General features: G+C 39.9%; 4 protein-coding genes across 5 annotated transcripts; 2 read left to right on the forward strand and 2 right to left on the reverse strand.

The window, feature by feature from the left end:
* Positions 1-64: 64 nt before the first annotated feature.
* dennd6b (DENN/MADD domain containing 6B) lies at positions 65-11,835 on the forward strand. The gene is made up of 20 exons (XM_072672552.1): positions 65-312; positions 1,776-1,814; positions 1,928-1,970; positions 2,183-2,298; positions 2,447-2,527; positions 3,262-3,367; positions 3,984-4,063; positions 4,366-4,428; positions 4,531-4,586; positions 4,711-4,833; positions 5,434-5,529; positions 5,768-5,862; positions 5,949-6,014; positions 6,128-6,192; positions 6,286-6,375; positions 6,538-6,591; positions 6,708-6,817; positions 6,974-7,076; positions 7,187-7,261; positions 8,131-11,835. Exons 1-20 carry the CDS (start codon positions 154-156, stop codon positions 8,251-8,253), a joined length of 1,743 nt encoding a protein of 580 aa, XP_072528653.1. The 5' UTR covers positions 65-153; the 3' UTR covers positions 8,254-11,835.
* gcc1 (GRIP and coiled-coil domain containing 1) lies at positions 11,764-16,787 on the reverse strand. Of its 2 annotated transcripts, none has more exons than XM_072672550.1 (3): positions 16,702-16,787; positions 14,656-15,797; positions 11,764-14,428 (listed from the first exon to the last, which is right to left on the reverse strand). In XM_072672550.1, the coding sequence occupies exons 2-3, from the start codon at positions 15,742-15,744 to the stop codon at positions 13,124-13,126; spliced, it is 2,394 nt and encodes a 797-aa protein (XP_072528651.1). In that variant the 5' UTR covers positions 15,745-15,797; positions 16,702-16,787; the 3' UTR covers positions 11,764-13,123. The 2 variants fall into 2 exon arrangements, with proteins under 2 accessions (XP_072528651.1, XP_072528650.1); XM_072672549.1 differs by having other exon boundaries at positions 14,647-15,797.
* An 839-nt stretch (positions 16,788-17,626) lies between these two features.
* On the forward strand, positions 17,627-22,954 carry LOC140550036 (ADP-ribosylation factor 4-like). Its single transcript, XM_072673834.1, has 6 exons — positions 17,627-17,796; positions 20,053-20,133; positions 21,106-21,215; positions 21,343-21,414; positions 21,604-21,729; positions 22,301-22,954. Exons 1-6 carry the CDS (start codon positions 17,730-17,732, stop codon positions 22,385-22,387), a joined length of 543 nt encoding a protein of 180 aa, XP_072529935.1. The 5' UTR covers positions 17,627-17,729; the 3' UTR covers positions 22,388-22,954.
* Positions 22,955-24,245: 1,291 nt separating this feature from the next.
* lamtor4 (late endosomal/lysosomal adaptor, MAPK and MTOR activator 4) lies at positions 24,246-26,492 on the reverse strand. Its single transcript, XM_072673836.1, has 4 exons — positions 26,369-26,492; positions 25,918-25,998; positions 25,655-25,772; positions 24,246-25,133 (listed from the first exon to the last, which is right to left on the reverse strand). The coding sequence occupies exons 1-4, from the start codon at positions 26,369-26,371 to the stop codon at positions 25,036-25,038; spliced, it is 300 nt and encodes a 99-aa protein (XP_072529937.1). The 5' UTR covers positions 26,372-26,492; the 3' UTR covers positions 24,246-25,035.
* Positions 26,493-27,156: the final 664 nt, after the last annotated feature.

Below are 27,156 nucleotides of genomic sequence, written 5' to 3' on the forward strand. Positions count from 1 at the left end.
GCCTCCTCCCCGCAGGGGGGCGCTAACGGGGCTGCTCTTCAACGCCACACTGAGGTGAAGGCTGCGAGGTGCTGCTGCTGCTGCTGCCGCTGGTACTGCTGCTGCTGCTGCTGCCGCCTAGGAGAGAGAGTGAAATGGGATTTTTACTCCGGGATGGATCCGTTTGACGCCCTCGAACCTCGTAAGGAAAAGGAGCTGGAGTCGGCGGCGACAAACGCTGGAGAGACGTGTGCGCCGTGGGCACGCTTCTCCGACTGGCTCGAGTGTGTGTGCGTCGTCACCTTCGACCTGGAGCTCGGACAAGCCATAGAGGTAACGAGGACGGGCACTAAAGTGGGGCAGTGTTACCGTTAGAGCTGCTGTACTGGACAAGACCCCAGTCTGCGTGTACAACCGCGGACTACCCCGCTAAACACCTTTATAAACCGTGGGTCAGAGTAGCAGCGATCCACATCACTGCTCGTTAGGATGGTTCGCGCTGTAGTGTGTATGTAGTGAATATGATGTGGTTTTGGACGCAACCCAGCGTGGCTCTGCACCTGCATCACTAACTGGATCCCAGTGAAGGTTGGTTTGAGCTGTGGCAGGTTTGAAGGCTGCTAGAGGAGAGGAGAGGACATACGTTTGCGCGTAGCGGTCTCATGTTGGCAGAACTGCCGGCATTTCTACAGTATTTTAACTGAAACCGGCTAACCTGAAATTAAAGCATTGTCTCGGTATTCACTAAAACTAAATAATACAATAATAAAATTTATATAATATAATTATTATTATTTAAATTATTATTATTATTATTATTATTATTATTTTCAACGTTTTTTAGACTTATGCAAATTTCTGTAAACGATTTCCTTTTCAGAATGGTTTGTTATTCAGTCAGCCACTTTACAGGTTAAATATCAATTAACAGACTAATATCATCAGGAAAGTGTCAGTGCTGTCAGTTTACACTGCTAACATAAGGGGCGTTGATTAGACATGTACGTGGGTTGTTCTCTAGAAGCTGATTAAATACAGGTTAAAATATGTAAACAGTGGTGTCTGGTTCATTAATTAAAATGAATTCTGAATGATTTGCATCTTTAAAAAAATGTAGTAAAATTTTTTTTTAAATTGTAAAAATCTTCCAATACCACAACATGGCAATATTCGCTTTTCTTAAATATTCACCAATAGTATTTTGCTAATTTTGTGTCACATTGACCCAGTTAGGGTTTTCCCCAGAAAATATTTATCTAATTTGAACTTACTTCCTTAGAACAGTGAAAAGTAATACAATTTTATAATCATAATATAAAAAGAGTGAACCATGACCAATACCTGGACACATTGTGGAAATGGACATTGGAGTAAAATATTGCTGTATTAAATGATATGAATATTATGATCTGTAATATTCACACATCATTACTACCAGCGACCAGCAGTTCAACCACCCCATTACTAACTGTTTACCACACTGTTGTCCAGATCATGTGTATTGGGTGTCGTTTGTTTGTTTTTTTGTTAGTTCTGCTGTTTCATGCAAAATGTGGCATTTATTTTTTTTTACCTTACACTTCATGCTCTTTATCTATGGATTCAGCTCATCAGCCACCATAGCCTAAGATGGAGCAAAGTTTGTGTCCTCATCATGTAGTGAAACCACACTACACCAGTGAGTTTTTGAGCAAGAGTCCTAGCACTACATTGACCTATCCGTGTAACATGTTTCAAATGAGAAAGCTCTGACTAAGATGAGAATGTAAATCTACTGCTCTCTCTGTCATCTGCAGCTGGTCTATCCTCATGATGTGAAGCTTACAGAGAAGGAGGTGAGTACATATTTTACGTGAGCAGTTCTTGGCTGGTTATTGGAGGTTAGGGAACAGTTGTCCTGCACTGTCCTGTGTGTTTTAAAGTGTCTTTGCTTTTGTTTCTTCTCCAGAAAACAAGCATATGCTACTTATCCTTCCCTGATTCATACTCAGGTGAGTTGAGCCTGGGTTGAGTGATTGATTACTGTTGTTAAATTAAGAACATGGGACCTTGTTAAAACAATATGAAATGGAAAATGAAATAGCTCATAAATCTCAAACAGGGGCTGAAGCTAGTGTTTTGGGTAGAGAGTATAAAAAAAGCAGTTTTAATAGGAAGTCCTCTGATGTCAATGATTTAAGCATAAGCTAAGGCCTCTTTTCAGGTTGCCTTGGAGACACACAGTTCAGTTTTAGGCTGCGCCAGTCTGTAGGACGTGTCAGCGGCTCATGGTTTGGAGAGGAGGACAAATACAACAGAGATGCCCCACTTATACTGCAGGTAAGAAACATGTATAGTTAAAGTCATTGCAGCACATCATCTGAACCTCTTCTTTGTTGTTTTTGGACCACTGCCCTAATATTGTGTAGTTGTTGTAGATCAGTTCAGCATTCTTTGGTCATGACTTCTCTCCTTGTGCTTTTGTTAGAAGGAACTGGCACACTTCTACGGCTATGTGTACTTCAGACAAGTAAAAGATGTCTCTGTCAAAAGAGGCTACTTTCAGAAGGTGAGTGCATGAGTTTAAGAATGTATGTCTGTATGCACATATATCTGGACAAATGTCTTCAGTTCACAGCTGAACTTTTTATGTAGTGTTTAATTTGAGATCAAACTGTATCCTAGGATTTTAGCTTCTCTTATGTCACACCAAATGGCCATTTAGAGGATGCTGTTGTTCGTAGTAGGGAAGGGTAAACCTACAAACCATTTCTCAATTTAAAAATTATTTGTAAAATGCAATTGATAGAAATGCACATTTCTTGTAAGGGAAAAAGTCCCATTTCCCAAAAGCTGTTTTTCCCCTTGGGCTGAAATAACCTCAATTAGACGTTGCCTGTAACAGTCTACCGGTCTCTGACATTGACTGAAAGAACGTTTTCCCTACCCCATGCAGAATTCTTTCCGCTGAGTGATGTTTAAGGGGGTTCTTGTATTCACAGCCTGTTCTAATTTAATTTTAGACCATTTAAATAGTAATAAATGTGGGGATGTCCAACGTTTTTCCTCACAAGAACTGCTTTTCTGTTAATTACATTTTACAGAGAATTAAAAATAAGGCACCTCTTCAGTTGTATGTGTTTATTTATATTACCTTAATCTCTCAATGCTGTTAAGACGAATGTTGAGACTGAATGTTTTAGTATGTTAGACGAAAGTTTTAATGGGGTGTCCGATTTGTTTCAATTAGATTAGTAAACCCACAGAACTGAAGCTTCAGTTGAATGTGTTACTTTGTTCTAGTCACTGGTCCTCGTTTCAAGACTACCGTATGTGCAGCTGTTCCAGTCTCTGCTGCAGATCATTGCCCCGGAGTACTTTGAGAAGCTAGAGCCATGTCTGGAGGCAGGTGAGGATGGCTGGTCTTTATAAAAACTTCTTTAAACTTGTATTGCGTTATGACATTTTATCTGATCACCACACAACACTCACTAGTCAAAATTTAAACCACTATTTAATCAGAGACCAGACTCAATATGTGTGCAGAAAGTCTTTCCTGTAATGATTCATTTATGGTTAAAGCAACATTGTGGAACATTTTTCCCTTAAACTAATAACTTCAAAGTCATATTGATGCTCCACTGACTTGTAATATTGAGGGTAGCATCTTTACCTTTGCCACTCTGGGCTTGGCATGCTGCTAAATACACTGTGTATTTCTGGAGAGGCAGACAAGACACCTCTCACAGGAACCGCATACTATTTGTAAACAAAAATTGTGCAAAATCCTGTAATATTACTTTATAGCCTCAGTCCACATGCTTTTTTCACTTTTAGCAACAATTCTATATCACTTAACCTGTCAACAAATGGTGTGTAGTGTCCTTTTGTGGTGGCTCAAAGCATGAATTGCACCTTCTGGGAGCCCAGGAGCAAGAAATACCAATTCTTGCATAATGCTGCTTTAAATAAATGTATGAAAAAGTGATGAACGCCACAGTACTAAACTTGTATATCTGTTGCAGTGTGTAATGAGATTGACCAGTGGCCCTCACCTGTGCCAGGACAGACCCTCAACTTACCTGTGATGGGCGTTGTCATGCAGGTAGCTTCTGTCTATCTATCTTGCTGCAAAAACAGAATAGGTTCGATCATTGACTGAAGTAACATTACTCTTACTGAATTATTGTCCACGATTAATCTGTTGCAGAATGGTAGAAGCAGTGTAGCTTGTAAATAACAGGATAACATATAATAAAATGATATGATAACATTAACAGTTTACCCATTCAATAAAACATTATCATCCAAAAAGCACACATTTATATTCTACATTTTTTCCAACCCAGCATACTTCAAAATTATCTTTGCAGAGATAAAGTGGTTGTTCTAATGCTCTGCTTCCAGGTCAGAATTCCTTCAAAGGATGACAAACCAGGAGGAAGTCCTACCAGGCAGGGACAGAAGGAGGTATGAGCTCAGCTCTCATGTTCAAATACACAGTCATTAGGGATGCCAAGGTAAAAAGCTTAATGTGATCTTCTCCTCTTTTTTTGTTGCTTTGGTGTTTAGAATCTTCTCCCTGCCCCCATGGTTCTCCCCACCATCCACGAACTGGATCTTTTTAAGTAAGAGTGAGACTGCTTACTGTTAATGCATGTTTAACCACCCACTGCTTATGTAAGAGTAAATAAAGGCACTGAAATGATGGCATGGCTCTCGACTGGCCTAAACTACCTCTGACCTAATTAGGTGCTTCCAGTCCGTCCTGATTCATCTGCAGCTGCTCTGGGAGCTGATGTTGCTAGGAGAGCCACTGGTCGTCATGGCACCCTCTCCGACCATCTCCTCGGAGACGGTACTAGCCTTAGTCAGGTATGGTTATTAGCATGCAATCGTTGCTGCCCTGACACATGTGGGCACACATGAAAATGAGAGCATAGAAACGTAACTGATGAATTCAGCTTTGGTGCATGCCCAAGGAGAACACTATCTACATGCATAGTGTCAGTTGTTGTTTTGGTGAAGGTGGAAAAATAGCCTGGTTTTATTTTTTTCATGGTATGTGCCTCTTGATTCCGGTGAAGGAAAATCTTAATGCTACAACATTCTACATGTTGGCTTAATTTGGCCTAGTTTGGTGCCCTGACCTCAGCCACATTCTTCACCTTGTTCTGGAACAAAGACTGCAAGCCAGGACTTATCACCAAATTTCAGTGACCACTGATGTCACCAATGCTCTTATGGCTCCACAGCTGCCATGTTCTAACATCTAGCAGAAAGTGTTTTTTTTTTTTTTTTTTTTTTTTTTTTTTTTAGAAGACTGGAGGCTGTTCTAGAAGCAAAGCAGGGATTATATTAATGCTCATGGTATGATATTATTGCTCTTGGTCCACATATCTTTGGCCACTTAGTGTTGGTTAGGTTGTAGTGTTTGTTTGAAATGGTAAGACATACAGGTTTCCTTTTTTCCAGCTCCATCACACCCCTGAAATACTGCTGTGATTTTCGGCCTTACTTTACTATCCATGATAGTGAGTTTAAGGAGTACACTACCAGGACTCAAGCACCGTAAGTATATGTATGTGTGTGTGGGTGTGTGTGTGTGTGTGTGTGTGTGTGTGTGTGTATAAATAGTATATACTTATTTATTAAACCATTTAAATGGACATTTAAATTGTAGAGTAGCTGATTAGCATTTATTTGATAATTTAGTATTGCATTACATATTATTCACTGGCTCCTTTCATAGAAACATCATTTTGCACCTGTAGAAGGGGCCTGACTTCTTATATTGTTGTGCTTCCAGGCCTAATGTAATCCTGGGTGTTACTAACCCCTTCTTCATCAAGACCTTTCAGTGCTGGCCGCATATACTGCGACTTGGGGAACTGAAGATGTCCGGTAAGGGAGTGTTCCTCTAAATACTTTGTGTCTCAAACGGTTCCTTTCTCCTTACAACCTTATGCCTAATCGCCCTCTGCTTGCAGGAGATTTGCCAAAGCAGGTCAAGGTTAAGAAGTTGGCCAAGTTAAAAACACTGGACACAAAACCAGGTAGAGCTGGAAGTAATTCACATAATTATAGTTACCAAATAATAATGAATGTTATAAATGGCAATAATAATAATAATAATAATAATGCGTGTTTTATCTGTTTGTGTATATAGGGATATATACAGCTTATAAAACCTTTCTCCATAAAGACAAAGCCCTCATCAAGAGACTCTTAAAGGTAGGGCAGAACTGTGAATGAACTAATGGACAAATTGAGTACCGGCAGTGTTCCCTGTGTCATCTTGCTGTTTTGCTCTCCCTGACTTTTTAGGGAATACAGAGGAAAAGGCCTTCAGAAGTGCAGAGTGCTATCTTGCGGCGGCATCTGTTAGAACTGACACAGAGCTTCATTATTCCACTGGTAAGGACACTTTTTACCTTTGCCCCATTACATCACCCTTAATCGCCTCTCAGCACAGTGATGTGTTGTAGAGTAGTTCCTTGAGAATAATCTGTTATAGAACCGTTTATTAAGACTTGTCTTACAGTTAACCACATACCTGCACACACTCCTGTTTTGTAGGAGCGATATCTGGCTAGCCTGATGCCACTGCAGAGATCTGTGACACCTTGGAAGGTAAACTGATGGTCTCTATAGACATGGACTCTATAATCACTATACAAGTGTAACAGTCGAACATTTGGAAAGTGGAGAGTAAATAAATGAGTGCACTGTTTATGTATATCTGTTAGACCCCTCCTCAGATCCGACCCTTCAGTCAGGATGAGTTTATGGCTACTTTGGATCACACTGGGCCACAACTCACCTCCATGCTCAAAGGGGATTGGATGGGCCTTTACAAGTAACACACTATATTTGAGCTTTGTAGTTAATGGATGTTCTAAAAGTTTAATAGTGTTGTTTTGTAGACTGTATTTAGTACTTCAGTTGAGTGTGGTGCACAGTTTTCTGGATCAGTAGTAATATACAGGTGATAAATATTTTTTCTTTTTTAAAGGCGCTTCTTTCGGTCTCCTAACTTTGATGGCTGGTATCGTCTGAGACACAAAGAAATGACTCAAAAAGTTGAATGTCTACATTTAGAAGCTATCTGTGATGCTGTGAGTACTGAACCAAAACCTGTATCATTTCAGAGTATGTCTTTGATATAAGTAATGTTCTATGTTATATAAGGAAATTGTATTGCTAATCACTGCCTTTCTGCTAAAAGGATCTGCTCAGTTGGACCAAAGACAAGTCGGAGGTGGAGATTGTTGACCTCGTTTTAAAATTGCGGGAGAAACTGGCAAGTGAAAAAATTGATTGGATGTTTTTTCGTCCATAGAATTCGAAATTGCACTAAGAAGAACTTGCACTACTGAAAATACACTAGTGGTGCCTGGTTGCGCAAAGTGTTATGCTTTCAGTACTGTTTCAATACTGCAGTTTTGCAAACAATTCAGAACATTTGATACATTTATGAAAGCAGGATAACACCATGTTGACATTGTAGTTAATAAACTATATTGAAAAAGTAAATAATCAATTTTATTTATTTACCCCTTAACCCTCCAAGGCTTATTACACAATAAGGTGTATTAATTAGTAACTACCGTTTGTTATAACACTTTTAGCCCCCCGGACAGCCTTATGCTATTTAAAGAGGTTAAAATAGATGCAAATATTTGGTGTTTAGAAATGTGTTTTAATGTTCTGCCTTCTTTGGTCATTTGTTATTGAGCAATCTACTTGGCATCAGTATTGAAATTAAAATTCTGGTTTTCTGACAACCCTGTTGCTGGCCATCTTTAGCATAGTTCTTATGAAAATGACCTCGCATGGACCTTCTTCATAATGAGGCTTGGAATTCTGTTTCTGAATAATACGATTATTGTGATCTTTTGAGCTTCTTTTCTCACCCTGCACCTTCAACAGTAATGATTTGTGCTTGCATGATGAAAATCCTAATCTTCAATTCAATTCAACTTGGTCATTATACTAATACTAACACCGTTAGGCTAAATCTCTGGTGCAGTAATAGATATAGAACATGAGACAGTCGTGCAATTGCAGGCTATTACAAGACGTTATTTAATGATATTCAGCATTTTGCTTGTTTTAACTATTTTACCTGTTTTATATCTTTCTTTTTATTTTTTTATTTTTCTGCTCCAGATGAGGGCCCACAAGCATCATCTTCCGGTGAAGGAGGAGCTGCTGGAGAAACTGGAAAACTACATTCAGACTGTAATCAGCTCTCTGCCTGAGGATCTGCAGGCCGTACTGCACAAACACTGACCGAGACATACAGTCTCACAAACATGCTGATGAAAAAGGGATCTGATACCCTAAAAACAAATAAAAAACAACACAAACCAAACTACAAACAAGGATAATCAATCGCAGTCACCAGGAGACTGACCGACAGAACTACAGGCACATTACAGTGCTGACACGAACCAGCACCAGCACAACACCTGAAAAATGAACAGGTACCTGTTGTTTGACCTAAAGGTAGAACATGCAAGACTATGATTGCCATGATACGCCAAGAGGGATCTTTGGGATCAAGCCCTAGGGAAAAAAGGGTGTGTAATTCAGATGCAGTTCTCGTGATCTGTAGTTTGTTAATTCCACAATCAAGTGAAAAGATTATGACTTTTAGTTGCAGTGATCGGTGCATTTTCATACCTAGTCTGAAAACGGCTTATGGAAACGCTCAGGGGGTCTGTTTTTTTGTTGTTTGTTGTGTTTTTTTGGTAATTTGTGATTTTTATTTGTTAACATCTTGACAAATTATTTAACAGATGAAATGTAGATTGCTCTTTGCACTCAACACACCGCAACCACGCCATGTGTGAGCTGTGCTGCTTTGAGCACTAGTGCAACTTTATACAGCTTAAAAAAAGGAAAATGGTACAAGTCTAACATTTTGGCAGATCTTACATTTTCACAATTTTACATAAGAAATGCATCCAAGTGATCCTTGTCATGCAGCCAAGGACACCTGTCTTTCAGAATGTTCGAAATTCATATTTAACATCACTTTCTTATGCTAATTGATAAGGTTCTACATTAGTTATGTTAAGTCACAAAGCTCTAATTCTTAACTTCTGTTCTTCAGAGAAACCCATATCACCCCAACAGTATTTCAACATCATGGCAGACTATGTGTCAAAGTTGTCAATTAAAGTTCCGAAACAACATAGCAAAGTATTTTAGATATCCATATGACATGCTGTTAACTAATTTTAGGGGCAGTACTGTGCAAAAAAGGTCTTTGGGCAGTTATGGAAAATGTATAAAACATAAGTTTATAACATAAGTATACATAGTTTAGACTGTTAGAACTGTTAGAACTGTAAAACACAGGTTTGCTTCTCCACTGAACTCCGGACGCAGTATGGATTTGTTCAGTCCCACCAGCAGCTCAGCTGATTTGACTTACATGTAAGACTGATTAGATAAATTAACTATTGAGTGGTAACTGTAAATACTGGCCTCCCTTACAACACCTGTAACCCACCGTGAATTGTTTATTTGTTTTGATTTCAATGTTGCTGTGTTTTTGAACATAGATAAACACTTGCTGCTCAGATAAATAGCTTTAAAAGAATTCTGCATAGTGTTGTATAGGCCAGTTTCCTCGGGCCCGAATTCAGCGTAGTCAAGGTCTACATTTTTCTCTTAATGGAAAGTCTGTATTTACAATGCATTGTAGTCCAGGACTGGCCTTAATGCCTTTCTGGGAAACCGGCTCTGTTTAAAGCAAGTCTGCCTATTAGTAGAACTATTGCAGTAGTGCAGGGGTGGGGAACGCCAGTCCTGAAGGGCCAGACTCCAGCCCTTAGTTCACCACCCCTGATCTAGGTATCGTGGTAGCCTCAATGTCAGTGTTGTTTATATATGTACCACTATAGCAGGGGTGCCTAATCCTGGTCCTGGAGCATTTAGATCTATGCTCCTGAATGTCTATGTTATGTGGCTCCATTAGAACTGGAGCTCTGTTATGCAGCGTGGTAGATTTTGAGGACCAGGATTGGATATCTCTGTACTATGCTATGGAACCTGTGCTTCCATTTGGAGAAGGGAAGAGTGTTTCCAGTGCAAGTCCATTATTTTCTTCTGGTTAGTCTACCAGCCACAGCAACATTTGGTCACACACAGCCAGTCTGCCTTACTCAGGCTGTACATAAATGTAATCCACAATGAAACTTCACCAGTTTGGACTGTTGTGGTGGCTGGAGCTTGTGAAGACTATGCAGCTGATTTTTTAAAATGGTCAGTTTGATCAATGAAGACTGACAAGATTATTAAGGAACTTCACATCAGTAGGTGTAGTGTCACATAGATTAAGTAAGGTGACATCTGTGCCATGGGTCATCTATGCCATTCTTAGCGCAGCAAGTGACCAAGTTACCTCTCGTTGCCATGTTACAATCCTCCTAAACAGCAGTAAGCCAGTAATATCGACATCCAAGCAAAACATGAATGCAGTAGTGACCTTTATACACCTCACATGACACTTGATGTTTAATCTTTGAGCCTTTTCAATAAAAAGTGTCATTCAGCTGGTTTAACACAGACCCTAATTGTCTGTCACGTAAGCTTCTTTGTTTTAGCAGAGTTAATAGTTTATGATCTTGCATGTGCCACAACCTTCCAAACAAACCATTGTATAATCATTCCGCCATTAAGAAATCAAGCATAGCCTGTGTTTTTGATAGAAGTAGCACGGAAAAGCAAGACCTGTACATGAATGCCAGAACTTCTTTTGTGTGTGTGTGTGAAATCTAGTTAGTATTTGTGGCTCCAGACTAAAAAAGGAAGGTTGAATTAGCCATTTTAGGAAATTAACATTACCCGTCTTATCTCCATTATGTTCTTGGAAAGGAGCATAGCACCTTCTACAATAAGCTACTTGAATCTTTTGTAAATATTGCTTTGTAGGGTTTGAGTGTTGTCTGTCTGCTAAAGTGAATGGCTAGGAAGTCTACAGTTCTGCCAGCAGTGTTTCTAGAAGTGGATCACTTCAAAATGTACTTCAGATTAAGATCTCTACATTTCTCTTGTGCATCTATTATACAGTAAAGCAAAATTTTCCACACTGTTAAAATGACTTTTCAGCAGTAATCAGACTTAATTGTGGCATCGTCTGTGAATTTTAAAGCACAGGTTTTAGATTTTAGTTTTTTTTTGCTGAATTAAACATATTGGAATAAAATGCTTTTGTACATGACACATTTTCCCCAGTATATTAAATGATGCAAATAAACAATAATTGTGCTTTACACTGTGCATTAGTGTGCTCTAAGTAGAAACTGTACTTATGTTCACTTGAAAAAAAAAAAAAATGTAATTTCAGCAGGGATGCCCAAACCTTTGCACACAACTGTATCTGTGTACCTCTCTTGGTATGGTCTGCCAAATTGGAGCCTTCTCTTTTTTTTTTTGCTCAAAGGACAGCCACATTGCCCATCTGTAGGAACCCACATATGTTGTTAGATGTGAGCTGAATGTAAAATGAGGCACCACAGGGTGCATTCTCTACTGCAAAACAGTAAAGAAAGTTATGGAGGCTTAAACAGTCTTGAATGTATGGATTGTGGAGTACAATGTCAGTAGAGTACATGCTAGTATATGCTTAACCCTATTCCAGGTTACCGTAGGTTGAACTGATTGAAATCTTTTGAATGTTTTACTTCACCATTCTTTAACTCATGTCACTTCTTTACTATTTATGGAAGTATTTATATTATTTATCTGTTTTTCTGTTTACTGTAAGAACATCAGTCATGGAAACTGAGCTCATGTTTGGATTTTATTGTATGGATGTTTGAGTGTGTTCATCAACACGTGGTAGAATAAAGGTGTTGCTAATCAGTGTCACGGTTAATCATGTTTGGAAAGCTACAAGGAGAATTCTTCAACAAGCTCAACAGATGAACGCCTAGATATGGATAAAAAATAGTTTTAATTTCACTCTTTCTTTTTTCAATCAAGGATTCAAAATATATATATTGATAAGACTTCTTGATATATCCCATTTTAGGTAAAAAATAAAATCATGACTGTAGTAAACAAGTTAATAATCACTTTTAAATACAGAAAATTGTATTATGTGATGTTTCGTTGGACAACGATGGTGGTCTTGATGGAATAAATGAAAGAATGAAACCATGAAAGAAAAACATTACAGTTGACGAAAGAGGGGTGGTAGGGGGGTCACAAAACGGACAGTTAGTGTTGATGTTGCTCCAATGTGATTGCTTAATCTTAACATAGCGTCTGATAATGGATGGGCAAACACCAAACTGCAACACTGCAAAGGGACCAATGATAACAGTCCATTCCAAACATAATCTGAATATCAGTACTCATGGAGAAAGTAGCTGCTAAGCCTATTTATAAAAGAGTATGAGAATGACAATATCTGCATGAGGTCCGACACCTCCTCTGCCTAAATTAGTCACTTTATTTAGGTTCTCAGGTCACTGCAGACAGTGGCACACCTGCTAGGGCTTTCTTTGGTATTGCTTATTAAATGACTACACACGTCTGTACAAGTTAATGCTGTAGTGGTAGAGGTGAGCAATATGAGTATTTTATCGTTATTGTGATAAACAATATGATCTGAGAGCAACGTGGATATTGTTAGAACTTCTCGAACGCTGACCAACCACATCTTTCAATACAGAGATGGTAATTAGTTAAATTAAATTTAACTGGATGTAGTGCAGCAACTATGACAATTGTATTCTGTGTATCAAAATATTATACATATCACGTACAGTGACATCATCTAGACATGATATATTTCTTCCAGATCACCCCTATGTAGTGGTTATACCTCTCCTTGCAGTGCACAGATCTGGCAACATGAGCAGAAACTAAATAATGGTAACAGCAACAAGATCATTCCTAGTAAATGTCTAGGAAATAGCTGTGCATGTGGAATGTAATGGGACACACAGACTTTATGATGATTTAACACAAGCTTTAACACAACAAAGATGTTAACGATCATACAGGTAATGCGACTAATTTGCAATAAAGTTGGTATTACCGCTAGGGAAAGTTTAAAAACTGCACACATCCACTCTTTACAAAATAAATAAATGAATTCCCGGTTTTAGCTGAATAAAGCTACTTTTTCTGACTTTAACCATCATCTCATGCCAGTTGGCCACCAGCTCTGTGCTTGCTGCTTCACCACAGCCTGTTTTTCTTGAGGGCTGAAGTGAAGGATGGTCAGAATGGCCGTGAGTGTTTGCTGTCTCCCTCTAGAGTCCTGTAGTGTCAGGAACCGATAGATGACGTTCTTTAGATACTCAAAGTTTGCACCTTCTCTGCTCTGGTCACGCTTGTCCTGCTGTGCCCGTATCTTGGCCACCTCCTCCTCATGCCTCTCACCGTTAGCGATCAATTTTGCTTGTAGCTGATGAACGTCTTCCTCCAGCCGATGCTTTTGCTTGCGCAAGGCAGCGATGTCCACGTCCTTCCTGGCCAGTTGTTCGGCATACAGCAATAGAGTGGGCTCATTTGGGCTGGCTAGCTTCAGCGTAATCAACTCACTCTCTTCATATGCAGAATCGCCACCCTCTACATCCTCTCCAACCCCTCTATCTGCTGCGGTATCACTTGCACTCTGCCCCCGAAGGCCCATCATCGCTGTGGCTCGGAGTTGATCCAGCTCAAGGTCCTTCTCAGTGAGCAGGGCCATGGTGCGGTCCCTCTGCTTGTGTAGCTCTTCCTCTAGGCGCAGGAAACTTTCCCTGTGGTGAGCCTCCAGCTTCTCCAGCTCTTGTTTATGGGTCTGCTGTTGAGACACCAATCCCAGCTGGCAAACTTCAAGATCTCGCTTGTGCTGCGCTTCGGCTTCATCCGAGTGAATGCGCAGGTTGATGTATTTCTCTTTCAGGTCAGCCAGCTGATCGCGGGCCTCCTCAAGCTCCTTGGCCTGGTTGCCGTCTTTCGCATTCTTGTTCTTAAAAACCCCATGTGCCCTCGCTTTGTACCGCTCAAACTCCTCCTTCAGCTGCCTCAGTTCTTGCTGGTAGTACAGCACTGAGGCCTTCTCTCCTTCTGAGACTTCACTGCCCTCCCCCGAGTCTCCCTCTAGCAGATTCTCAATCTCCAACGTTTGGTCCTGAGACCTCTGTGCAGCCAGCCTTAGCATCTTCTTTATCTTCTCTAGCTTGTCCTTCAGCACGTTCATGTCCAGGTTTGTTTCATCAATGCCAAGGTCTGACGTAGTGGTCCTAGTGCTAGCTGCAATAGCTAGAGTCTTGTTTTCCGTATCCAGCTGACGAATGCGTTCCCGCAGCCTCTGAGCATTCTGTTGGTCTTTTTGCTTGGCCTTCTCGCAAGCACCCAGTAACTTTGACAGCTCAGCGACCTTCTCCTCTAGACTAGCCACTCGACCCTCTTCCAACTGTGCCTGCTCTCGCAAGCGTTCATCTGCCTGAGCAACCTGCAAACATAAAGCGTTTACATAAAGTACTTAATTAATGTACTTTTACATGAACTACGCTAAAAGGTGGCTGTTAGCACTTTTTATTACCAGAGCTTTTAGTAGAAAGGATAAGGAAGCAGAAAAATGTTTGCAACCCAATTGGCTGAACAGTAATCTTTGAGGTAAAGTTGAAGCTTTTAATAAGTGGGTCCAAAAAGCATAGTAGGATTCCATACCTTCCTAACCTCATGCTGGATCTGCTGGTTAAAGTGTGCTTTCAGGTCAGCAATCTCGTGCTGCAGCTCCTCCACCCGCGGATCAGGCCTACTTCTCTCAGCCTCTGAGGCCTGTAAACTCTTCCTCAGCGTCTCACACTCTTCAGCCATCTTCTTTAGCTGCTCTTGACAATCTAGTCCCCGGTCTGCAGCTTGCATGGTTTCCACCAAAGTTTCTCTAGCGTCCTCCAGTTTGAGTTCAGCATCTTGCCTTAGACTCCTCTCCTCCTGCAGGAGTTTCTGAAGCTCATGAAGCATGTGGGCATGGTCACCCTGCTCCTGCTCTCGCTCATGCTGCTGTGTAATGACGCGGGCCTTGCTCTCCACAAGCTGCTCCTGCAAAGCCTGGAGCTCGTTCTGGTGCTGCTTGCGTGCCTCCTCCATCTGCCCCTGCATCTCCTCCAGCTCTTGCTTCATCTTTCGCTTGTCCGCTTGGAAAGAAGCCTCCATCCTAGACTTTTCCTGAGTGACTGTTGCCAAGGAGTTGGTCAAAGTAGACAGCTGAGACTTTAGCTGAATCACCCGGCGGTCTACTTCAGCAACTGCTAAGGCAACAGGCTGCTCCATTCCAGCACTGCTGCCGGAACTGATGCCACTCTCCAAGCTGCTTGCCTCATCTGACTGCTGGATTCCAAGGGGCCCTGGCACAGCTCCTTCTCCAAGGCAACTCTGGTCTTCCTCTGCAGGGTCACCCTTAGTGCTGCTACTGGTCACACTAGTAGCTGTGTCAACAGATGCTGCTGTGTCCAGACTGTCCTCACTGTGAATGGAACAGTGGTCATCTGCAAGGTCAGTGGGTGGTGGGCATTCTGTTTTGCTAGTGCGCCCACTGGAAGATGGGTCATTGCTGTGCAGGCCTAAATCCACCTCCTGAGACACAGTCAGGACCCTTAGACTAGCTTCCAAAGCTTCCTTTTCTTTCAGTAAACTCTTATATGCTCTGACAACATCTTTTAACCGGGTCTGATATTGGATGAGCTGCTTCTTCTGAGTGTCTATTGTCTCAAGCAGGTCTTTCTTGCTCGGGCCTCCCCCGAAGCTCACGCCAAACTTTTCCATTATGAGGACAAACTCAAAGAGCTTTCATAATCAGATCCGCAAAACATGTAAACCTGTAGAGGTTTAAAAGAAGAAGTGAGGTTGTTAAAAAAATCTATTACAGTTAAGATTCTGTCTGTAAAGCAATTAATACTTTCAATTAGTGGTTTCTAATCCTCCTCCTAAAGGCACTATGCTAGGGATGCGAACACAAACATTGCTAAAATGTAGAAACTGAATGTAAATACACGTGTAAGCATTGGAAAAAACATGTACATGGGCAGAGGGTTCCAAATGCAGTAAAATCAATCAAAAATCAAAGATCAGTATAATCTAAACAGTTGGCTCTCCTGTACAAAACACACATCATCTAATACTAGTTGGATCTAGTTGAATCATTGGCCAATTCAAAAACATATGCACAATCCTGACTAGGTTTCTGAAATTATCGGGCACCCTTACATTTTAGTGTTTTTCTGCTCTGATAAGCTGAACTACCAACCATTAGGCAAAACACTGAACACAAAAGAGCACTGAGCAACTCCTATAAGCTAGTGATATAGTGATATGGGATCTAGACTGATATTTTCCCTGTGAACGGGTCAAACCTGCAGATTACAACAAAGAATGAACTAGAAAATCTTGTACTTCTGGTTCCCAGCTATTTAGCTAGCTAGCTAATGAAGGGAATGCGCTCGTAATTAGCTAGCTAATAAGAGGCACCACCATGGTCCTCATGTTGTAATATGTATATAATGTAATATTAGCAGCAAACGCATCACCACTTCCCTGAGTTAGATAGCTAGCTAGCTGCTGAGAGCTGCGGCCAGCTGGATCATAACAATTACCCTGCGAGCTAAACCAGCCGGCTAACACACAAACAAGCTCAGAAGACACCCGACAACACGACCAGACCAGCACTACTGTAGACATGTGTTGACCGCACTGCTCCGTTGCTAAGACTGATTAAATTAATACCTGCGCTTTTAGCCTAAGAGAAAGTCTGTCAGCTACGTGTCAACAACATGCCATCTCTTCCTCCATCGCTTCCTGCTGCTCTCCCAATCACAGGAAGTGACGTCTTGAACGCGTCTGCTGACCTTATATATATATATTTTATTTTTTTTTTATTTAAATGTTTTAGTTTTATCTCAGCATTTACACAAGCACTGAGTACAAGTTTACAGATTAAGTCTTAAATTAAGTCTAAAAGTAATTTTCATTTCATATTTATCAGGACGATTACATGCAAATATGCGCAGTCCCCATCCCCATTTCATCCTTTAATATTAAAAATGCATTTTGGCCCAAATTGAAAGAAAAATATGTCGAAAAGCAAGTTTGAAACATCTGCTTTTGCTTTAGACCACAACGTACTGGTGTGTAAAACAGTGTACTGGTCAGGATTTTGCAAAGCTTTACAGGTGTACATAAAGGCGTACATAGTGCCTTATTAACTGCAATAACATTTGTATAAAAGATTTTTTCTTTTGAGAATTTAGTCATTTATTTAAATAAAGGAGTAAAATCAACTTAACATCGCTAACATTGCCAGTGACTTTCTAATTTCTAGCGGTTGGTGTTTAAAAGGTTGCTGTAGTGTAGCGTGTGGGTCACAACACTGCTCTCCCCTTGGCAGACCAGGGTTTGAGTCCCTGGTCAACACCATTGATATCCCAAATCGTTCCTTACTCCCTGTAGGTTATGACCCAGTTGCTTCCAAGTAGTCTAGTAGAAAAGCCACTTAGGAGTCAGTCGTAGGCTGCAGGTCGCCATATTTCTCATTAAGTGCATTGTTTGCGTGCTTTCCTGCGAGGAAGTGCACTACACAGGGAGCAGGCCGTCGTTTGAGATTCGGCCTTGCTGAAGACGCAGTGACGTCATTTCTTCCGCGTTGGCCTGGCCGTGGACGGAGAGCAGCAGGAGCAGCTCCATTTCTCAGAGCGCCCTGGTCTCACTGCTTGTTTTATTCCCCATCACTTCTACCAAGCCTCTTCTCAAACGCAATGGGGCTCACGATTTCGTCGTTGTTTTCCAAGCTGTTCGGGAAGAAACAGATGAGGATACTTATGGGTGAGCTAACGGCTGCTGTCTGTCGTATAGAAACACTCGGCTAATGAGGGCTCCTCTGATCATAGCCTTAAACACACACACGTTAGCTATCCTATTAATTCTTTACTCGCAGTCTAATGAAGCGCAGTTTTCTCACTTGGTATCTACCCACCGACCCGAACCAGTAGGTCTAACAGTAGATCTAACTGGTGGACAGTCTGAGTGTCGTTTGTTGTTGTTTTATTGATGGCTGAAGTAACTCTACCCTCAATCCTCAGGTGGGTCGGTTGTACGTGTCCTCGCTACCTGGGTACCGTGTGTGCTTTTACTGCTATGATCCTTAACTATTTCCATTTAAACCTTTAGTTCGGGTTTAATTCCAGTCCATCCTGTTAGTTCAGCCCCTGTGTTGACTCTTATCTTTTACTTCCCTGGTTTCTTATGGCTGTATTTGAGATCTGACAGGTGCTGGATGCATTAAGAAGCTCCACTGCAGTTTAACACAGCTACTCAATATGTTAGGACATGTGTATATACTCTATATACACTAACCTAGAGCTGGGCGATATCACAATGTTCTATCGTATCGTGATAATTTTTGTAATCGTGATGCACAACATGCTTTTCCAGGCATATCGAGGCTATCGTCAGAGCTTAAAGGACACTGATCAGCTGTTTTATGACCCATTTCATGACAAACAGTGTAATTAGTCTGGTTTAACTGGATGAAGTGGGTGGATTTGAATAACAATTACTGTACTAAATCTAGGAGAGTATGTGGATGGTAGTTTTTCTGAAAATCCATCACTACTGATGCATTTTGTCTGGTATATTTGTACCATATCACCCAGCCCTACCCTACAGCTAATTCAATTATGTAGTTGCTACTTTTACCTCATTAGTTGACTGAAAGATCCCTTTTTCCTAAGTTTGGTATTAGGATCACTGTTATTTTAGCTCATACACTGCTCAAGGCTGATCTTTCTCGAAAGCATCTTGACACCAAAATAAATCTTAAATGGACGAACGAGCATCACACTGAGCGCTCTCTCCGTTAAGATGATCTGGACACTAAGAAGCTTTGGGGAAAGCAGGCCCTGGTAGTAAGAATCCAATGATTCCAATGCAGTGTCATTAAAAGAAATGTTTAAAACGGTGTATTGAAATGTGAAACTAGGGCTGGGGGCGATATGGTCATCAGTAATGACAGATTTTTAAAAACTGCTATTTAGATAATCTCCCATACTGAGTAGAGTGATTTTTATTCAACATCTGCTACACTTCATCTAATTAAACCAGTCTAATTACGCTGTTAGTCATGAAACCTGCAGCTGATCAGTGTTTATTAAGCACTAACAGTGTCCTCCAAATGTTTAGAAAAGCATGTTGTTATCGCGATAACAAAATGGTTCACAATACCATAAAAGATTGTCATATTGCCCAGCTACATGTGAAACTATTGCCGGCATGACCCTCTGCCTCTTCTGACGCATCTGGATACATCTTATCAGAGTAAAGTGGGAGCAGAGGGGCTTATCTTGACCATAGAACCAGTAGTTACATCAGACCTGAAAATGTTTGTATCGGCCCACCCCTACTGACTACTACTAGCAGACGTTGGTGGGACTGATATGTTCCTTGGGTATGGTTTATTCAGCTGACAGCAGCAAGATTTGCACAGCAATCCGTCCTTTAGGATTAGGATTTTGTGACCCATAGTTTAGAAGTAAAGCGATCACTAAAAACAATTTTAAAACCAACAAAAAATGTAGTTTGAAGCGTATCGCCGCTATCCAATGAAAAACATGTATGTATGTAACAATGGTGACTTTACAGGAGAGGGCAAAAATGTGTTTGACTCTGAATGGAAGTCAGTGTAAAATAAGAGTGTATTCCAAGTCATTTAGAGTGTTTCTAATGGTCCATTCATTCCCTATTTGCACAGTGTACAGAGCAGCTACAGAGTTGGAACCATGGAGAAAACCTAAAACGGACAAAAAATGGAGATGCATGTTTTTCATTGGACAACTTTAGCATCTTTTTGATCTAAAAATAAATAAATAAATAGGTAGATAAATCAATGACATATTATATAAATAATAATTATTATAATTATTCACAATATCAATGGACTTAAAGTACTAGTCCACCGCATATGTATCCCTAAACATAACTAAATTCCTCATTTCTACCTCTGTAATTGAGCTTACCTGTGAACTGAATATTGCAAAGTGTTGTTGTTTGGGATCGGTTTGAATATTTTTGCTTTAATTGCAGTTGGTCTGGATGCTGCTGGAAAAACTACCATCCTATACAAGCTGAAACTGGGAGAGATTGTAACCACTATTCCTACTATTGGTAAATATATGTATATATATTTTTTTATCTGTTGATTTGCTATGTTGATTAGCTCAGTTGTGGCATCTGAAGAATGTAACAATGTCACGTAAGGCAGATTTAAATAAGTGATAAAAAAAAAAATTGAAAACCTTTTTGCTTTGCTGCTTGATGCAAAAGGAAAACCCTGTTCTCATCTACTAAAGGTGGATATTAGCCCAATACCATTCATTTTACTTAAATCTTCAATACATAAAGTGCATTATTCATATCAAGGCAGGTTGAATCTGTAACTTCTGCAAAAAAATCCAGTATTTCTTTTATATCGTAGTGTATATTGGAAAAAAACAACCAATATCAATATATCATGCAATATCATTTTTTCTCAATATCATACAGTCCTAGGTTAAACAATAGAATTGTATTTGGTGGAGTTTCAGTGTGGAATCTACCAGAGTGAATGTGCGTTCTTTGATTCACGTTTGGATGCTTCTCCGTAACGGGAAATTCCACTTCAGAGTTGCAACATCTAGGAAATCCTGCCAGATCACTGTTAAAAGTTGACTCAGTTGACTCAAATCTATAGTATTGTACATTAACACTTCTGTTAAGTTCTTCATTAATGTTTTCATTCCACAAGATCTACACTGAGCAAAAATGGTTCTTTGATTCAATACAATAACACTGTACCAGTAGTTACATAAAACACAGTTACAGTAGAACCATCTATACTATAGTATAAAGGTTATCTGCGAATCTGAAGAACGCTTGATGTAAGTGTTTTTGACTTGTATTTGACTTGACATGGATCTATATAAAACCATTCCCTTTACTAAAGAACCCCTTGTTTTTTAAAGTGTAGCTTTTGTAGGCAACTTTTAGTACTGATGTATAGTACTCCTTTAGTTTAAATAATAAAAGTTATTATACATGTGATACATGGCAATACAACTTGCTTACTGTAGTTGTGATGTATTTCCTAATGCTGTTTAGGCTTTAATGTGGAAACTGTTGAATATAAGAACATTTGCTTCACTGTGTGGGATGTCGGTGGCCAGGACAAAATTAGACCGTTGTGGAGGCACTACTTTCAGAACACACAGGTATGCTTCATGGTCGTAGACTTTCATTCCCTTGTAAACATGCAGCATTCAAACAGGAGGTTTCAGTTGTTCTGTCTGGCCATACTGACACACAGATTCTGTAAACACACTGTTGCGTACTTTGCAGGGCCTTATATTTGTAGTGGACAGCAATGACAGAGAGAGAGTAGCAGAATCTGCAGAGGAATTGTCCAAAATGGTAAGTTTTCTAAGTGGATTCTGAATGGGCTATTCCTTAAAAAGAGCTCAGATCTCTGCTCAGAGATGAAAACTTTCAAGCTGATGGATTATTAAAAATCAAATGCTTGGACTTTGTACATTATATTTTGCACATTTATTTAAAAACCTTTTTGACCCATTTGTGACCTCTGCGCTTCTACGTATTCAGTTACAGGAGGATGAGCTAAGAGACGCAGTTTTGTTGGTATTTGCTAATAAACAAGACTTGCCCAATGCCATGCCAGTGAGCGATTTAACAGACAAACTGGGTCTGCACAGCCTTCGGAGCCGAACTGTAAGTGCTTTTTCATTCTGTTCAACTTCTAATATGTATATTAATCTGTTCAACCATTAAAAGTACCTTTTCTGTAAACAAGTCAGACTTTGATCAGTTCTTGATTGGACTGGGCTCCAGCAGCTTGGTGATTTCCCTGATCAAACAAACTTACAAAACATAAATGAACAGATTTGTTGAATCAGGTGTGTTTGAGCATGGATATCACCAAACCGTAGATCTTAGTTTGTTGCACCAGTGTCACAAAGCTAATATTTGATTGGGGGGGGGTAACACAGTACCAACCCCCTCAGTGAAGTGTGAAGTGTTGTATTCTTTCTGGCATGCAGGTTAACCTACAATAATGCAATCATGCTATAATACAGACATATTTAATATATAAAGTGCATTATTCTTATATTGTTTTATTAGGCCAGGTTGATCTATATGGAAAACAGCTACTAAGATTTAAAATGTGAAATCCCATTTGAATCTATTCCATGTACTTCCCAACTTCCTCTGTTTATCAATTTATTGGATTACACTTCACTTTTTTCTGCTTCTTCTTCCTCTTATTCTCTCTGCCCAACAGTGGCATGTTCAGGCCACGTGTGCTACCCAAGGCACAGGTCTTTATGAAGGACTGGACTGGTTATCCAATGAACTGTCAAAGCGCTAAGACTGGAGACAGAGCATGTTGGAAAGGACCAGAAAGGAAAAGCGTCTGAAAGAGTGAACGGAAACAAGCGGATGACGTGAAGATGTGCTGGACAAATATTTCAATGGGGAGGGCGGGGGGTATTGGTAGGAGTATATCTGCTGGGTAGCATTTGGATGAACTTTTGCAATCATCAGTTCCTGTTCTGAAACATTTCTGCCACATTTCTTTCTCATTTTCCTTCCTTCCTCAAATGGCACTCCTTACAGATGGGTCTTAAGCTGCTTCTTTATGCCACTATGACCCTCGGCAGTACAATGTTTTAAGTTGCATGTTTTGAGAAAGACATAATCTTATGTGTTTGTGAGAAGTCTTCTTGTGTTTTATGGGAGTTTACTAGAAATTCATTCAAGGAAAAAAGACTGAAGGGAATGGTAGCCCGGATCAGTGCTCCTACTTCCCAGTCTTGAAGTCGGTCATTCCACAATGTTGCCTCTCGAGGCCAGATCCATTCCATTAGTATATGAAGGACCTTTAGTCTCATGAAAGGCCTTCATGATGCAATAAAGATCTTTTTTTCTTCTCTTATACTGCAGTCTGTGGTCTCATTTTGAATGATACCAAAGAACGACTCGTGGGGAGCGCTGAGAAATCTGTGTGATTTGCAGTGATAAGCTCCTAAAGAGCATGTATTTTATCGCTTGCATCCCTGAGCTGCTTAAGATGGCTGATGAAGAGCTACTGGCTTTCTTTTTCTATGAAGGATCACTAGAAAGCACCACTTTAAGCTACATTTTTTGATCATTTAGTATTAGCCTTGATTATTTATGTGGTTATTTCTGTGGTCATTTGTATGAACAACATGCTGTAAAATTAAACACAGCGTACCACAATGATATTTGCTGAAATTCAGCTATATTGGAACTTGGCATAATAATCAACTAAAAATATAATAGCAATATATAATCAATATGTCAAAATTCAGTACATGGTGAACGTTCATCCATGTAAATCCATGTTGTTTAGTTTCTAGTGAGTTTTCTACTTTCCTACAAGGTCAGCTCCACATCATGTATAGCCACCTCAAACTGGCTAATTTTGTAGACGTCCTTTCCCCACTTGCGCAATTTAACCAAGCGGGTAGTTCATATAACCCATTAAAATCACAACACACCCTACCCTATGTAGGGCACTAAGCTTGTCTAGCAGCTTAACTAGCTGTATAACTAGCATACAAGATGTTTTTCATCTAAATGGCCAGCTTTCCAATCACCTTAACAATAAAGGACCAGCTAAGACAATACTAATTGGCTAATAGCTAAAGCTAGTCTGGAGTTTTCAGCAAGGACATCAATATAGGGACCTAGTGGGCTTGTGTTTTATGCGAACAGGGAGGAGTTTTCTAAAAGCATCTTAGTGTTAAGCATTCTTTGTGATTTCTTTAATGTACATATTTATCAGATTCTTATTACAGGTAAATCAATGCATGTAAGTCTTATACAAATGTTTGGACACCTCTGGTCAAATTAGCCACATGTTGTTGGATGTACTGCTGTAGGTGTGTATGCTCACTGACACTGTCTAGTCATGTGTACATATATGTATGTGTTTAGTGCCAAGGATGGGTTAACTGGAGATGCTAAATTCTATGGAATGCTGTACAAAGAGAATAAAAGGATGCAAATTATATAATCATATAGTTACACAACAACAAATAGCATTTGGCCAAGGGTGCTCTCTTTTGCCTAAAAGAATATTCTGTAGACTTGTCTGACACATGCTCTATTCCTAGTGTCATTACACTGCATAACTGGGTTAATAAATGAGCTTCTGAGTTTGGTGGTTGAATGAGCAGACAGCACACACCACAGCCCACAGCTTAACTGTTAAGTATTTTTATTCAGCTTCTACCTTTTAGACCAACACCAACAACCCACAGCATGGGCTCAGTGCTCTTAATAAAACATCACATCTCAGTTACCTCCAGGACCGACCCAGCTGAGATTTGTGACCCATTTGGGACGCCAGCTTCCTATAAGCATTTGCAATGATACTTTACTCAATTATGAACAGAATTTAGCAGAAGTAATACTCAACAGCAAAAAAACTAAAAACATGAAGTTTTAAAAAGCAGTGATTTGATAGGGCTTTTGTTAAATACAGACATTTGCTACTTTAACTTCTGGAAGAACTGAAAAATAAACAAAGCAATATTAGCCTGACCTTCAAAGGCTGTAGAGATCCACACAGACTATTACACATACTCATAATAATAATAATAATAATATAGCTTTGTGCCATCATCCTCAGAATGATACGCGGGTGCTACTGGATTATGTGGCCAGTTAAACAAAATGCAAGTGTCATCAACTCATGTGAGGGGGAGCTGAATCAATTTAAACCATTTGAAAAATAAATATACTGCACAGGGCAAACTACCTACCTATGTGCAGCAACAGTTACTGTAAAAATGTCCCACACACATATGCAAGATTTCTGTGTGAGAACAATGAGTTGTACCACGAACTCCTTACTCGAGTGCACAAAGAGCACACTATAGAAAACACAGTATGACACTGTTTAATCTTTTGTACTGTTGTTAAACAGATGGCACTTTACAAGTGTGTGTGTGTGTGTGTAGTCCATTAACTTATAACAACATCTCACTACTAGACACTAACAGGTTCCCGTTGGTTGTTCTGCCGTTTCACCACAAAGACTTTCTGTCCAGAAATTGTTACTGCATAAATATAGTCCTCAAACATCACTGTGGACGAAACAAAAATAAAGACTGATGTTATGACATGATCATTGATTCACCTTTACCAGTTTTAATGTGTACAGCCAGAGTCATCAGTTCTTGTCATGGAAGGCCAATGTTTTGCAGTTTGGGGATTCCCCTGCCTAACATGAACTAAACCTGAAGCCAGTCTTATTATTGTATGTATGTGTATTTAAAATGGTAAATTATCCATATATATATGACAAGTTTAAATATCTCCTAATTTTCTTACTACTAAAAATATAAAAATACTACTGTAATATCATGTGCCATTTCAGTTGATTCCACTGAAGTTCACAGTAGTTAAAGTTAAAGACAATGAATATGTTCTCGCTTTCATCTGCTATGACTGCTCTGCTCTGAGATGTTACTAAAGTTGACTACAGTCACGCTCAACAACGAGGCCGAGATATATAAACAACCAGTTTTGACCAAGACTTGGAAGACACAATACTTGTGGGATATGACAGTTCGAAGTGTTTTGAGATGGAAATTCTATCTCTAACCTGACATGCGTTTGAAAGGCGGCTCTGCTGCTCCATGAAGCCTGAATCGACAAGCTGTTCGGACCATCTGCATGATCACCCCTGCAGTGTGCTCATCATTCTCCAGCTCTCCTGACGACTGGGAGAAACAGCACAGAAAGAGCCAACTCAGAAAGAGCCCCATGTGAGCCCTCAAGTTAATGCTTAAGCTCAAATAATAGTCTATGTTGACAGTCCTACAGGTGAAAATAGTGCAAAGAAAAAGTGTGATGTGCAACACTCACTGCAAGCACGCCGTCCTCACTGATCACCAAGTATCCTATCTGATCAGCTATTCTCTCCAAACCCTGAGTCAGTGCTGTGGTCTTCAGTGTGGAAAAGGGAGGGAGAGAGAGAGAGAGAGAGAGAGAGAGAGAGAGAGAGAGGATAAGAACAGGGCTACATGAACATGAAAACAACTACAGGTTATCAGTATGACCCAGCTGCGGTCCATCTGCAGTGTGTTGTCCTGCTCTCTAAAGCTCTGAGCTCCAGAAGAATGTGATCATTAGAAAATGTTTGAGGTGCAGGAGAACAGCGGAGTGGAGCTAAAAGAACACCCTGAGCAGTGGACACACACCTGACAGTTAGTTAGCTACACGCCCAGGATAGTTTCTACCAACAGAACACACAACAAAAGCCTCATTTTAACTTAGAAATACTATTTAGGGTACAATAAAAGCAAAGCACACAAACCATTTTCAGTCCTGCTCTCAGACCAGGAAGGCGTCTTGTGTTTCTCACGTGATGCTCGACGTTTCTTCTGAAATTGTGAGTCACACGGTGTGTGGACACGTCGCTGCCCCCTACCGAGAGACAAAGCTACTACTCTCTTACAATAAACACTGCTTTAGTTTGTTTATTAAAACGACATCATATTTATTATATAAATACATTTAACCATGTCCTCTGAATAAAATACAAATCTCACTGTTTCACAGCCTTTTTGGGCAGATAATCGATTCTGAATAATAATAATAATAATAATAATAATACCACTTTAATGTACCCAAGGACACTACAAAACAACAGGACAGTACACAGAACAAATATAAATAACTCACAAAACAACAAACACACAAAATGCCACTAATATAATAGTAAATAAACTACATTTAATAGACAGTACACGATAGCATAAAAAAGGAAAGGTTAATAATGTCTAATGCTAAAAGGCTTTTCATATGCCTAAATGTATTCGTGAGATATTCAGTCAGAGATAAAGTTTGAGAAAAGTAACCTAGCGAAGAATATTTTCAGTCTCATTACGAAAATGCAGTAAAAAGGATAAGATAAAAAAGCATATTTATCATGAAGAGATGAATTTGTTGCCTTTATTGAAAGTCACTGTTGTTCTACCACCGACGGCCTGTCAACTTACAGAAGATCTAGCTAACTAGACGGCGTGTTGGAGAATCACCGGAGTTTCAGAAGCTCCGGGTCTAAATCGCTATGGAGTCGAAGTGCTGATCTGGAATCAGATG

This window comes from Salminus brasiliensis, chromosome 2, assembly GCF_030463535.1.
Source record: "Salminus brasiliensis chromosome 2, fSalBra1.hap2, whole genome shotgun sequence".
Classification (NCBI taxonomy): domain Eukaryota; kingdom Metazoa; phylum Chordata; class Actinopteri; order Characiformes; family Bryconidae; genus Salminus; species Salminus brasiliensis.